At 38.3% G+C, this 12,854-nt stretch overlaps 1 protein-coding gene across 5 annotated transcripts in view; it reads left to right on the top strand.

Annotated features, from left to right (window-relative positions):
* The window catches only part of FAM114A1 (family with sequence similarity 114 member A1), a gene marked incomplete at its 5' end in the record, with an annotated part of 52,175 nt that extends 39,811 nt beyond the window's left edge, over window positions 1-12,364 (top strand). For 4 of the 5 annotated variants that reach the window (XM_084233131.1, XM_084233130.1, XM_084233129.1 and 1 more), the window contains 5 exons: window positions 1,839-1,997; window positions 2,980-3,119; window positions 5,657-5,729; window positions 10,149-10,202; window positions 12,004-12,364. In XM_084233131.1, the coding sequence (XP_084089257.1) occupies window positions 1,839-1,997; window positions 2,980-3,119; window positions 5,657-5,729; window positions 10,149-10,202; window positions 12,004-12,105 (528 nt within the window). In that variant the 3' untranslated portion in view covers window positions 12,106-12,364. The remainder of the gene's footprint in view (window positions 1-1,838; window positions 1,998-2,979; window positions 3,120-5,656; window positions 5,730-10,148; window positions 10,203-12,003) is intronic. The other variant, XM_084233132.1, reaches the window with a different exon arrangement.
* Between the last annotated feature and the right edge of the window lie 490 nt (window positions 12,365-12,854).

Below are 12,854 nucleotides of genomic sequence, written 5' to 3'. Positions count from 1 at the left end.
CAGTAATTAAGATTCGAAGAGGCAATATAATGACTGTGATGGTAGAGAACATGCTAGACAGGGTCAGGAGGCCTGCATTTTAGTTGCAGCTTCACTAATAATTACCTTATGACCTTAAACGAGTCCCTTCTCAAAATAGAATTTTTATTAGAACAGTGGTGATCTGCGCAATCGGGAGGGTCTTGGAAGGCAGAATCACCAAGGGGCTTTTTCACATTACATGTCCCCTCCCTGCATGAAAATGACATGCCAGGATTAGCCAGAGAGAAGCACATTAGCCGGGTGGACCACGTGCCCCTGTCCCATCCCTCCAATCTAAGAACATTGCCTGTAACTAGAATCTGGGTTTCACCACCTGTTTTGCCAGTTTATACAGGTCTTGCTTCGGAGTTCCTTAATGAGGACACGGGTCATTAATTAAATTAAAACCATGTTTATTTTCCCCATTCTCTCTCTTTTCCCCTTCTTTTTTTAGCAAGCAGTAGTTGACACACTTATCAGAGTGGATGAGGAAAGGGCAGAATGAGGCGGTGAGGTGGAGAGATGAGTAATTTCTTTACCTGTGATAGAGGTCACGGATTCTGGTGGGTCAGTAACTTGAACACAGTGGGAAATTGCCTTATTCATCTCTGTGCGGCACCTGCCACTGCTCAGGGGAGGGGTGTGCTCCTAGATCCCACGGGTTTATTTACACAGTCAGGTAAACCTTGGTCCCTAAAAGAGGACACACCAAGGATAGCTCTGTTGGTTTTGTCTCCCCAAATCTTCATGTCATTAACTTGTCACACACCTGACTTGTTAAACTTTGACATGTAAGCTTCAGCACAAGAACCAAGTTCAGAAACAGTTGTCACTTAAGCAAACAGCTGAAACTATAATACTGAAAGCTCAAGGGGTTAAGCACAGCACTGTAAAGCTATCTGCAGCCTCTGAAGCACGAGTTCGATCCCCGGCCAGCCAGGGAGCTACCCACATGGCACTGCAGACCTCTCCTGACTTGCCTGCTGCTCCCCTCAGCAGTGTATTTCACTTAGTCTGCCTGTTCTGTTCCTCACTCTGTCTCTGGTGAATCCTCTCACCCCCTGCACCTCTGGCCTGTACCCCAGTACTTATATGCATAAATAAATAAATCTTAAAAAAAACCTGAAAGCTGGGCAAGTCTGCCCTTTCAACATTCAGGGGTAACTGACAGGAAGGTGATTTCGACTTGTTCAGCTTAGCCATAAATTTTTAGGCCCAGGTTGCTCAAACTGCACTCCAGACAGGCGCTAGGTGACCTGCATGCCAGGCCTTCCCAGCACGCTTCTGTCTTCCCCTCGAGGGTGGACGATCTGGCCTGAACAGACCAGAGCACAACCATCCTTCATCTGCCCATTGATCCATTACGAGGGTCATGAAACATCAAGAGCGTCATGTGTTCTATCAGATGAGGAAATTTGCTTTAGTGGTGAACCTGCTAATTTTCTAACCTATATCTGTATATATCAAGGTCTGTTACTCTTTTATTGTTGATCATTAAAAGTGAAAAATATACTATCCATCTTTCCAGATGGTGATCATTTTTATCCATAGCTGAATAGCATCTTAGAAAGATTTTTAAAAAGTGCTCCAGTCCTACAGTGTTCTCTACATACTTCTCTTCCTATTCTGTCCCTTTTCCTTACTTTATATTTGCCAGAAAGCAACAGGGTGTTTTTATGGAAGCTAAGGAATTGCTCCATCACTTCTTCAGTGTACAGAAAACCACTCTGGAAGGTTTAGGCCATCTTGACTTTAGTCTTGGAGCTGGAATTTCCGAGTCTCGGTAAATGCATGACACTGTGTGGGGGCCTTTGCAGGCCATGAAAAAAGCTCATGACTGGGTAGAAGAAGATCAAACCACAATGTCAGTAGATGTGGCAGAAGAGTCAGAGGAAAAAACTAAGATGGAAGAAAAAGAAGAGACACCCCAAAACCCCGAAGAAGACAAAAAGGAAGAACGAATTAAGACGGTTGAGGTAAAATTCATTTTAGATTGTCCACCTAAAAAGCAGTAATACTATGTTAACTTTATTAGCAGCCTAATTTTAAGTAAAGAGAGGCCATTCATTTTCATTTGTAACCTGTTCCACACGATAGAAATATGAGTATTAATGCAATAAACACTAAAATTTCTCTATGCCAAGACAATTTGTGACAACATGGATATTGTAGTTTTTCTCCATAGCTTTGTAATTATAATTTAAAAGAAAAAAGTTCTTTAAGAATATAGTTGATTTATCTTTAGGGTAAAATTCCATCTTATATGCAAATTTGTAACTATAAAATGTCTTTATACCCCATAACTAATGAGGTAATTGAAGCTTTTTCAAAAAAATTTCATTGCTGCAGCTTTTATTCTGTAGTTTAATACATTTATGTGTGCATGATTTATATCCTGCCTATGTTCAAAAATGAGTTTGCAATAATTTCATTTTACATTGAATTTTAATTTTAGAGAAACTAACTTAAAATTAGGTTACTCAAAAGAAAAATGGGTATTGATGTCTATTCATTCAGCCTCCCTCTAGTACTAGTTCTTGAGTACCTACTGTGGTGTGCCTGGCCTCACTCTGAGAGGGGGAGGGCTGGGGTGTAAAGGACACTTTCCAAGTCCCTTGGGGCCCAGTGGTGCTTCCATTTCCACTTAGGAAACTCTTAGACAAACCTTTGGGTAAACTTTTTCAGGTTATATTTGTTTTTTCTCCATGGATTATTTAATTTTTTTTAAATATCCCAGAGTTTTAAAAAACGTATCTGCTAAAATTTTGGACGTTGTGGATAAGTTTATGGGTTTGATGTGGTGATGGTGTCACAGGGACATACTTACCTCCAGAGTTATCAAGTTGGGTACATTAAGTATTTACAGCTTTTTGTGTGTTAGTTATACCTCAATCAAGTTGTTATTTCTTAAACATCTGTTTATTGAGTTATTTTCTTACATGCATGTATTTCTCTCAGGATATCTGCATGCTATCCATCGAAAGTTTGGCAGAAGTCACAGCACGCTGTATCGAACAGCTTCATAAAGTAGCTGAATTAATTCTTCATGGACAAGAAGAGGAAAAATCAGCTCAGGACCAGGCAAAAGTTCTAATTAAGTAATTGCTACTTTGAATTCTTATTTTTGCAATTTCATATATATGTGCCATTCACACACACACACACGTTAAACTACTAAAAATTTAAACTTCAAATCAACTAATTCATTGTTCTGTGGTATCTTAAGAAATAAGAACTCTCCTAAGAACTTACCCATGTTAGCAAGAAAAATATTCATTAACTAGACATTCCAGGAATTATTTATGAAGGGATTTAGGGAAAGGCAGACTAAATCATTTAGAGCTAACTGACTTTTGAGGGTAATTATATTTTCAATATACTACATGAATAGAGAAAGGTCACCTTAATACAACTTCTCAGCTTACTTCACAAAAATAAGCAAACACCTCCCATCTCATCCCCACCCCATTGTTCCTAGAGACTTATACTAGCTCTGCATGTTCTGAATTCTGGGTCTCATGGTTGCTGCTGTAAGCTTACACACATACTACATGTGCATGCATATGTACTGTCACATGTTCTTCAATAAGTAGGATCTATTATAATTTAATCTAGTGAAAAATTTATATACATGAAAGTAGTTGGTATGGATTTTCATTAAGATAGTTAACATGGAGCTGAAAAATACACCATTAACTTTTATGTGTCTGATGTATGTTATGTTATAGAAAATTGCACAAGCCCAAATACTCTCTCATTGTTACATAGATATAGGAACCAAAAATAAGAGCCCATAAAAATATATGCATATACACATCACAACACATTCACTCATTTTTTTAGCTAACTACTCTTCTTTCTGCATTTGGCTTTGTAGGTTGGGGAACAAGATTTTAGTAGCAGAACCTTCCAAAAAGTCAGTATCAGTGTCTTTCTACTACTAGTGGCATTTTTCCTTACTTGTAAGGATTTGTCAACTAGCATAGATTGTCACATAAGTATGTGAAAACCAAAAATACAGGAACCACATGCTCCTGCTTTTAATATGCCCAGAAATAATTATGTTTTTACCTCAATGTATAGAATAAAAAGAGAAGGACAAAATAGGAGAAGTCTAAAATATTGAGGAAAGCATCTAGGTTTTATTTTATATCTCTGGTATTTATTTAAAAGAGAAGAGCTGAATTTCAGAAGTCCCTCAGTATGGCTAGCAGGACTTTTACTTTTAGCTCCTTTCTAATTTCCAACCCTCCTTGTTCTGACCTTCTGCACCAAGCAAATGGTGATAAGATTTTGCATTTGGTAATAAGTAACTCTCCACCTACCCACCCATAAACATTGACAGAATGACCTGTGCTATCTCCTGATCTTATTTGTTACCCTTCTGCAGAGAAGTTTTGAACAGATGGAAGGATGGATGGATAGAAAGATAGAGCTCAACAAACCCAAAAATGTGCCTTAAATAGAATCCCTATTTATCAAAATAAAGTTTTACCTCTACTGACTTCACCAATCTTTTAATTTTTATGATACTTAATTTGGAGTTCTTGTTTTTCTAATAACATTTTAATCGCTATTCATACAAGTCATATACACCGATTGTAAAAACAGACAGTACCAGCAGTGTTAGGTAGTTGGACGGCTTTCAGATTTTTTTCATCCCCTGTAATGTTATGACAAACATTGTAGTGGTTAAGTATTTGTGTGTCTGGCATTGTTTTCTTGGGAGAAAGCCCTAGAAGTGCAATAATAGCTGGAATAAGCTTAAGAGTTTTTATATGTCTTAAATACTTATTCTACAGGATCTTTTATTTTGATGTATCTAATGAAAACACGTTATCAAAAAATCAAGAGTTGGATTCCAGCTCCTCTATCACTGCTGCTTGTCCTAAGCAAGTTACTTAACCTTCTTCAATGTCCACTTTTCATCTATAAAGTGGGAGTAACAATGTAACCCCTAAGGTCACTATGCGAATTAAATCTGTGCACACATACAACAGTACTTAACGGAGACCTCAGTGAATATTCATTATTATTTTAAAATGATCAAAAAGGGCCTCCCCTGGTGGCACAGGCGGTTGAGCAGAAGTGCTGTGAAGCTGTCTGCAGCAGTGCCGGTTCGATCCTGGCAGGCCAGAGAGGGTCCCACATGGCGCAGCAGACCTCTCCTGTTGTGCCTGCTGCTCCCCTCAGCAGTGTATTTCGTCAGTCTGCCTGTTCTGTTCCCTGCTCTGTCTCTGGTGAATTCTCTCACCCTCCCGCGCATCTGGCCTTGTACCCCGGTTCTTGTCTAAATAAGCAAATAAATCTTTTTTAAAAATGATCAAAAAGTTGGAGCAAAGTCTCTTGGAGGTATCCTATCCCCCTCCCTATAGATGTGAAGCTCAAGCCTGGTATTTTCCTGCACACACTTTTGATTCTAAAAAGAGGTAGTGTGAGCTAAATGATTATTCTTTAATTAAGCCTGCAGAGAAAGGATTAAATTAAACTGATTGTGAGTCACAGAAGAATGCAGAGGAAAACATTTCTACGCGTGTGCTGTTCCTTTACATGAACATTGTATCAAAAAGCAGTCATTGTCTTGACAGTCAAATTATTGTATGTTATTGACAACCTCTTCTTTTTCTCATTTCAGATTAACTACTGCAATGTGCAATGAAGTGACCTCCTTATCGAAGAAGTTTATGAATTCTTTAACCACTGTTGGGGTAAGATGATAAGATTGATGACTTTTTCACCTTTTTTTAATTGAAATAATGTTGCCTTATGTTATTGTTGGTATTTTGGAAGCATAAGGTATCTCCATGCTGTTTTCCATAGAGGCTGTGCCAAATTTCCTGGCTACTGACAGTGGATGAGTGTCAGATAAAGGAAGTAAATAAAGACAGTGGAGGAATATAAGCAGCTTTTGAAAGTGTTCCTATTAAAGTGACTCAGCTATACCAATTCCCAGACCTCTTTTGTCTCTTCATTCAAATTTCTGGGTAGAGATTTGAAAGTCTCATCAGTGTGAGTTAGATAGCTAACTTGGTATCTCTCAGCAGTGACTGGGAAGGGGGTCACATCTTGTAGACCTGCCTGACTGCTAGGGTGCACCTCCCTCCACCCCAGGCCAAGGGCACTTCTCAAAAGAAGAGGAAATGGGACCTCCCTGGTGGCGTAAGCGGTTAAGCACAGCAATGTGAAGTTATTCACAGCCTCTGCAGCATGAGTTCGAACCCTGGCCAGCCAGGGAGCTACCCACATGGCGCAGGAGACCTCTCCTGTCTTGCTGTCTTGCCAGCTGCTCCCCTCAGCAGTATATTTCAGTCAGTCTTCCTGTTCTATTCCCCACTCTGTCTCTGGTGAATCCTTTCACCCCTCGCACCTCTGACCTGCACCCCAGTTCTTGTATGCATAAATAGATAAATCTTTAAAAAAAAAAGTGGAAATAATTGTGAATCTGACCATCCACAGATACATGGGTCTTGTAGTTCTATAAATGACTCAGCTAATGGGAGGGAGCTACTTGTCTCCTCTTTGTTCAGCTCTCAAGGAGTATGGTTTGCTTCTATTTTGTAAAACATCAAATTTTATACCTGCAGCAATAAGTAAAGCTTCCCCATCAGCAGGAGAGTGAAGAGGAATGTGGAAGTTCATTGACACAATAGGCTCCCTTAAATGCACTGTATTTTCAGCATTGTCTAAGGGAACATGCCCATGGACTTTAGTGTAATGGTCAGGTTCATAGAGAGGTGTGAGGTCTTAGTCAGGATGGAATGGTTTGAGTGACTCAGCTTCCCAAGGCTTCCCAACACCCTCTTCTCACTCTGTCTACACAGTTCACTAGGAGAGGAAGCTGAGGCCCAGGACTGATTTCCCCCAGGTGTGTCAATCAATCTCCCCATTAGACACATTAGATAGTCAACTGCTCACTTCTCTAAGGTTACCTAGTAATGGAGATGTGTGTCTGCTCATCTGTATGTTTATTTCATATGATTCATGTTAAATTTTTTTTACATTTCTGGATAATGGTTATGGTATTGCTTTCCATTCCTTTTTAACATGTTGTACTAGATCCAACACAGCACTTCTCAAACCTTGGTGTGTAAGCAACTCGCTCAGAGAACTTGTTAAAATGCAGATTCTGATTCAGTGGGTCTGTGAGATGATTCTGCATTTCTAACAAGTTTCCAGGTGATAAAATTCTCTGGATCCACAGTCTACATTTTGAATAGCAAAGCTGTAGCAGATGGGAGTGTAGTGAATTAGATATAGGTATGTATAATATATAGATATACATATTATAAGACACACATCATGTGTACATATATACAAATGTTTGGGAACACAAAATCAAGAAGACACACATTATCATTTTGAAAAAAGCAAAGCTAAATCTAAGTAGAGTTTACTGAAATGTGATCTCAGCACAACAATACCCTTCATCTTGTGCTGTGATGAATCATTTACATCAAATCGTTGTTTCTGTTCCCTAAAACAGCCATTATTCATAACTTGAAGTTAATGAATGTCTATTGCTCTCCAGACTCTATTTAAATTGCCTGCACATCTCATTGATTCTGAAAACCAATGTCATTTTATTGTTCTCATTTTGATTATATTTTAGAGGTTATTGATAATCAGATAAACATGAAAGCAAATACCGTAATGGATTTCCATGTTACTTACTAAAATGACTGGGTTTTTAAAAAGGTTTTTCCCAAGACTCCATTATGGTTTCCCCAGTAAAACATTACTTTGACCTCAATGATGTCAATGAAAGTGGGTTTCTTTGGATGCATATATTTCATTTATATACTTTTGTTTACCATAAAGTCTTCTGGGCATAGTGCGGGAAACCAGTCTATTAACATTGCCCTCTCTCTTTCTAGCGCCTTTAATTATTTATTGTCTAAGAGTACATAGGCCATTAGAGATAATACATTTGATTGATAGACCAGTAGTGGAAATAATAAAGATGATGATACTAATACAGCCTCTCACTTTTTGAACACCGACTTTATATCAGACTCTGTATTCTGGGTTTTGCATATATTCTTGTTTTGCAAGCAAGGGACTCTACAGATCTGTTAACAACTTATATTTAAGTGTGTTTTAATTCTGCTGCTGATCTAGAGACAGCCTATAACGATGTATCCATGTTTGCATTTAAAGCAAGAAAAAAGACTACTTATAGGTCAGGACTGTGACTAAGGTAGGGGAAGACAGTACATATTTAACTCACCCACAAAAAAAAAATGACAAACTATTTGTGCATCTATCTAGACAGATATTTTAATGCAATTTTCAAATATTAATTACTTTTTATTGTAGTAAAATATATAAAATGTTAAATTTACCACCTCAACCATCTTCCAGTGTACAGCTTGGTAATGTTAAGTATATTGACATTGTTGAGCAACCAATCTCCAGAACCTGCTCATCTTCTAAATCAGAAAGTCTATATTCACTAAACAGCTGCTCTTCATCGCGCCTTCTCCAGTCCCAGCCATCATCCTCTTCATTTCCATCTGAATGAATTTCACTACTCCAAGGGCCTCCTATAAGTGGACTTACACAGTATTTTTCTTTATTTTTATGATTGGCTTGTTTCACTTAACAAATGTTCTCAAAGTTCATTTATGTTGTAACAAGTCAGAATTTCCTTCTTTTTTTAAGGCTGAAATTATTCATTTGATGTCTGTACCACAATTTGTTTATCCGTTCATCTGTCAATAGACATGTGGGTTACTTCCACCTTTTGACTATGATGAATAGAGAACAGCCGTGTTCATGATAAACTTAATGGTAGAGAATTTTCATGAACAACACACTCAGTGGTGTGTGTGTGTGTATGTGTATGTGTGGGGGGGTGATCTTATCACAATCTACCTACTCATAGAGACTTATTTAATGCAATATTTTTTAAATGTAAATGCAAAAAAATTATGATGAACACAATTACAAATTTTTAAGTAAAAGAAAGATCTGACCCTATAAAACTCAACCTCATTCACCTCACCCTAATCCCAGACCTACTACAAGCTTGCTTTGTTTCTTTGTTTGTATTTTTATTGAAGTAACATTGGCTTATAGCTTTATAGGGGTTTCAGGTGCACAGCATTATGGTTCAACATCTGTATACAATACATCACCATCAAATGGTCACATTTGTTTATTTTTGCTTTTGTTTTCCTTGCTGCTGGAGACAAATCAACAAAGCTTTTGTCAGCGAACTTATTGCCTGTTTTCCTCTATATATTTTCTGATTTCAGGTCTTATATTCGAGTCTTTAATCCATTTTGAATTAATTTTTGTGAATGGTGTGTAAGATAGTGGTCAAGACTTAGCAAGCTTTAATTTAAAAGGTCTGAGTTAAAATTTCTAGAGATGTGACCGTCAACAAATTAACTCGTACCTCCCTCCCTCCTATGATTTCTATCCAAATCAAATGAGATTACATAGGGGAAGCACCAAATACAAAAGCTGGTCTGTAGTAAGAGTGTCATTTCTCCTTTCTGCGATGAGAAAATGACATTTAAGTTGCTAAGACATTTTACAGTATGACAACTTTCCTTATACCCAGAGTCTAGACATTCAGAAAGGATCTGAGTTCAGGATTCTCATCACAGTAACTGCTTTGCTTTTCCTGGGGCACCTTTCAAAATAATCACTGAAAGGTGATCCCAGGAAAAGTTAGTGACCACTGACCCAAACACCTTTTAAGTAATAGGTGCTTGCTACCCAACTGTCATTCTCCTTCTTGGACCTGGAACAGGGGACTACTCTTCTTTTGGCTCATATATATTCCCCCCCTTCCATTTCTGGGATCTGTAAGGAACAAATCTTGTGACTTGACTTTTTTTATGAGAGTGTATTGAAACTGTGCCTTCAATCACAGCAACCTAGGGATTTCACTTCCCCAAAGTGGGGATGCAGATACTGCTACCTTCTGCCCACATATGGTGGCTTGTTCCTCCTCATTTTGAAGGCCATGATTGCTTGGCATACTAGCTGTGGGTTCTTCAACACACTCTCCTTCCTCTCTAAAAAGACTCCTCAACAAAGCTAGCATATCATATTTTATGTAGCAAGTCTTGTAGTATGTGTGTCTAATCTGTCAACTTCATCCTTTTGATCCACAGGCCAACAAGAAGGCTGAGGTCCTTAACCCCATGATCGATAGGGTATTGTTAGAGGTAAGTGGACCTTGGAGAGAACATGCTTCTGAATCAAAGCAAATGTTAGAGCTATATTTTTTTGTCTTTCTCCCAGGCAGCAGGTCTTATTGCAATTCTAAATCTTATCATCAACAGTCTTTTCTTTTTACTAGATTAGTACAGCTCAACCAGCTATAAATCCTCAGGTAAAAGAACAATACTTAATCTCAAGAATTCCTGATTATACAGACAAATGCTATGCAGTCACATTACTTCTGTCACGGTTTCAAACTTGCCACCATGTTTGACACCAGATTTAATACAATGATTATTGGCTGCAATGAGGGATTCTTCTCAATGGTGATTTTTATAAAAATGGGCACTTGCCTCCATTCACAATAACCTTCACATTAGCTGGGTCTGAACTCCAGATTGATAAAAATGACAGGTAGGAAGTTCAGCCTCTACTCTTCCTGTGACCAGAGGATCCCATCTCTGTGGCCTCTCACTCCATGGCCTGTCCTCACCTCAAGACTTGGTAGAATGGATAGGAAGCTGCCCCAGTGCTGCTATGGTTCTGCCAGAAGCAGGACAAAAAAGAAAAGACACTCAAGAAGCTTTCCCATTATTGAGTCATAGACACTGTGTTCTACCAGTAGTTGGTAGGGGAAAACCTTCCTTTAGGGCCCAGGCTCTAAGAAACAAGCACATCTGTAGCCACAGGGCACCCCTCTGAAGCCATCAGGGTGTTACTCAGGGTGTCAAGAAACTAAGTTTGAACATGGGCAATGCCTATCTAATAGTGTTCTGCTGGTCTGAAGTAGCTGTCAATTGCAAGAATTGGAAATGACCAAACTTCCATGTTAGGGAGGATTTCCTATATATTTATGGCAATTTTTTTTTTTAAGGAATTGTGCCTTACTGTTAAGGAAAACAACCGAGATACAATAATAACAAAATGGTGGCCCCCAGTGTTATTATTCAGGGTGTAGCCACATACTGGGCTGGAGTAGACCAGAGGGACAAGGAGCTTAGGGGAAGATCCTAGGGGACAGCCAAAGCTAAGAAGAAATCCACGCAGTCAGAGGCAGAATAAGGAACAAAAAATATCTCTTCTGTGGCCATCCAGAAGGGCATTAGCGGATGAATTTACCTAAGTCATGAAGAATATGAGGCCAAATGTTTATACATTCCCACAGCACAAGTTCTCCTAGGTTTTAGTTACCCTCAACTTTACAACCCCCTCTGTCTGATACAGTCCGTAAGGGCAACACAGAACATGAATAGCAGTATTAGATATCCAAATCAAGTTGGAAAGGCCAACATGCATGGAAGGATGACAGTGCTCAAGGATTTGCCATGAATAATTGCACAATAATATCCTCAGTTAGCTTGATGGAGACCCTTCTTGTTTTTTTCATCTCTAGATTTGTCTATCTATAGGTTAGGACAAGCTAGAGCCTCTTCATACCAGAAGTTTGTGTTACTTCAGGGCAGTGGAGTTAATCCTGGAAGAGGGTAGGTAAGACTAGACTGATTGGGACATAAATATATATACATGTGTGCAGCCTAAAAGCCTATAGGATGTCATTCCTCATTTTGAGTGAATTTCTTTTTCTGTAAGTATAGATAATTCAGAGCTGGACACACTCTATCCAAAGGAGTGTGTTTACATTTGCTTTAAGCAGCAACATTACAAAAACAATATAAAATGTGAGGTTTGGGGAGAGGGAACATTAACGAGTTGGAAAACTTGTCAGGATTGTACTACGAAAATAAGGTGATTTTTTCAATATCTACCCTTCAATTTCTAATTTTCCACATTTCTGCTCTCTCTTAGGGCTGCAATAGCACCACATATGTGCAGGATGCCTTGCAGCTGCTGCTGCCTATTCTGCAGGTCTCACACATCCAGACCAGCTGTTCAAAAGCACAGCCGTGACCTGGCCAGACTCCATGGAACGGAAGTTGTCGCAGGCTCTGCTGCTTTGACATGTACCATTGAAGGAGATGTTTCTACCCTCCAGGTCACAGATGCCCATTGATGACACTACCAGCAATTTTGCACAGACAAGTACTGAGAATCCAAGTGTAAAGAGAGTATCATTACTGTTAATGTATATGGTTGTTTTTACAAATAATTGTGTTTTCTTTGTGTTAATTTAAACATATATAATTTCATATTAATTACCTGTAAACTGAAAATCATTCACAAATATCCACTTCCATTTTCATGGTCAAGCACACTCTATTTAGGAATTCATGGGCAGGACCTAAACCTTTTTTTAATCCTTTAAATGTCCACCTGTACATTTCCCATTCTTATAGTAATACTGTAAGTCAATTGTCATAGTGAATTTAGTTTTGTTACGTACATGTCATGGACTTATAGATTTTACACATCATGGTTAAAGAGGAAACTAAGTTATTCTTTAGGCATTCATTTTCAAAATAAACATGCTTTGAGCCCCTATTGAATGTTCACAATAGAGAAACATTGTCTCGCCCTAGTAAAGACACATATTCTGAAAATGTTTAAAATAATTTTTAATATGCTTTTAAAATATTAATAAAGTTTCTAACCTTAAAAAATGTGAATAATAAGATAAATTTGGTGGGTTTTTTCAATGTTCTACTCTTCAATTTTTCATTTTCAAAAGTTCACTCCTTGAACTTTTTTCATCCTAAATT

Source organism: Talpa europaea (genome assembly GCF_964194135.1).
Source record: "Talpa europaea genome assembly, chromosome: 5".
Taxonomy (NCBI): Eukaryota; Metazoa; Chordata; class Mammalia; order Eulipotyphla; family Talpidae; genus Talpa; species Talpa europaea.
Note: the sequence above shows the minus strand (reverse complement) of the source record. Positions and strands in the feature narration are given on the sequence as shown.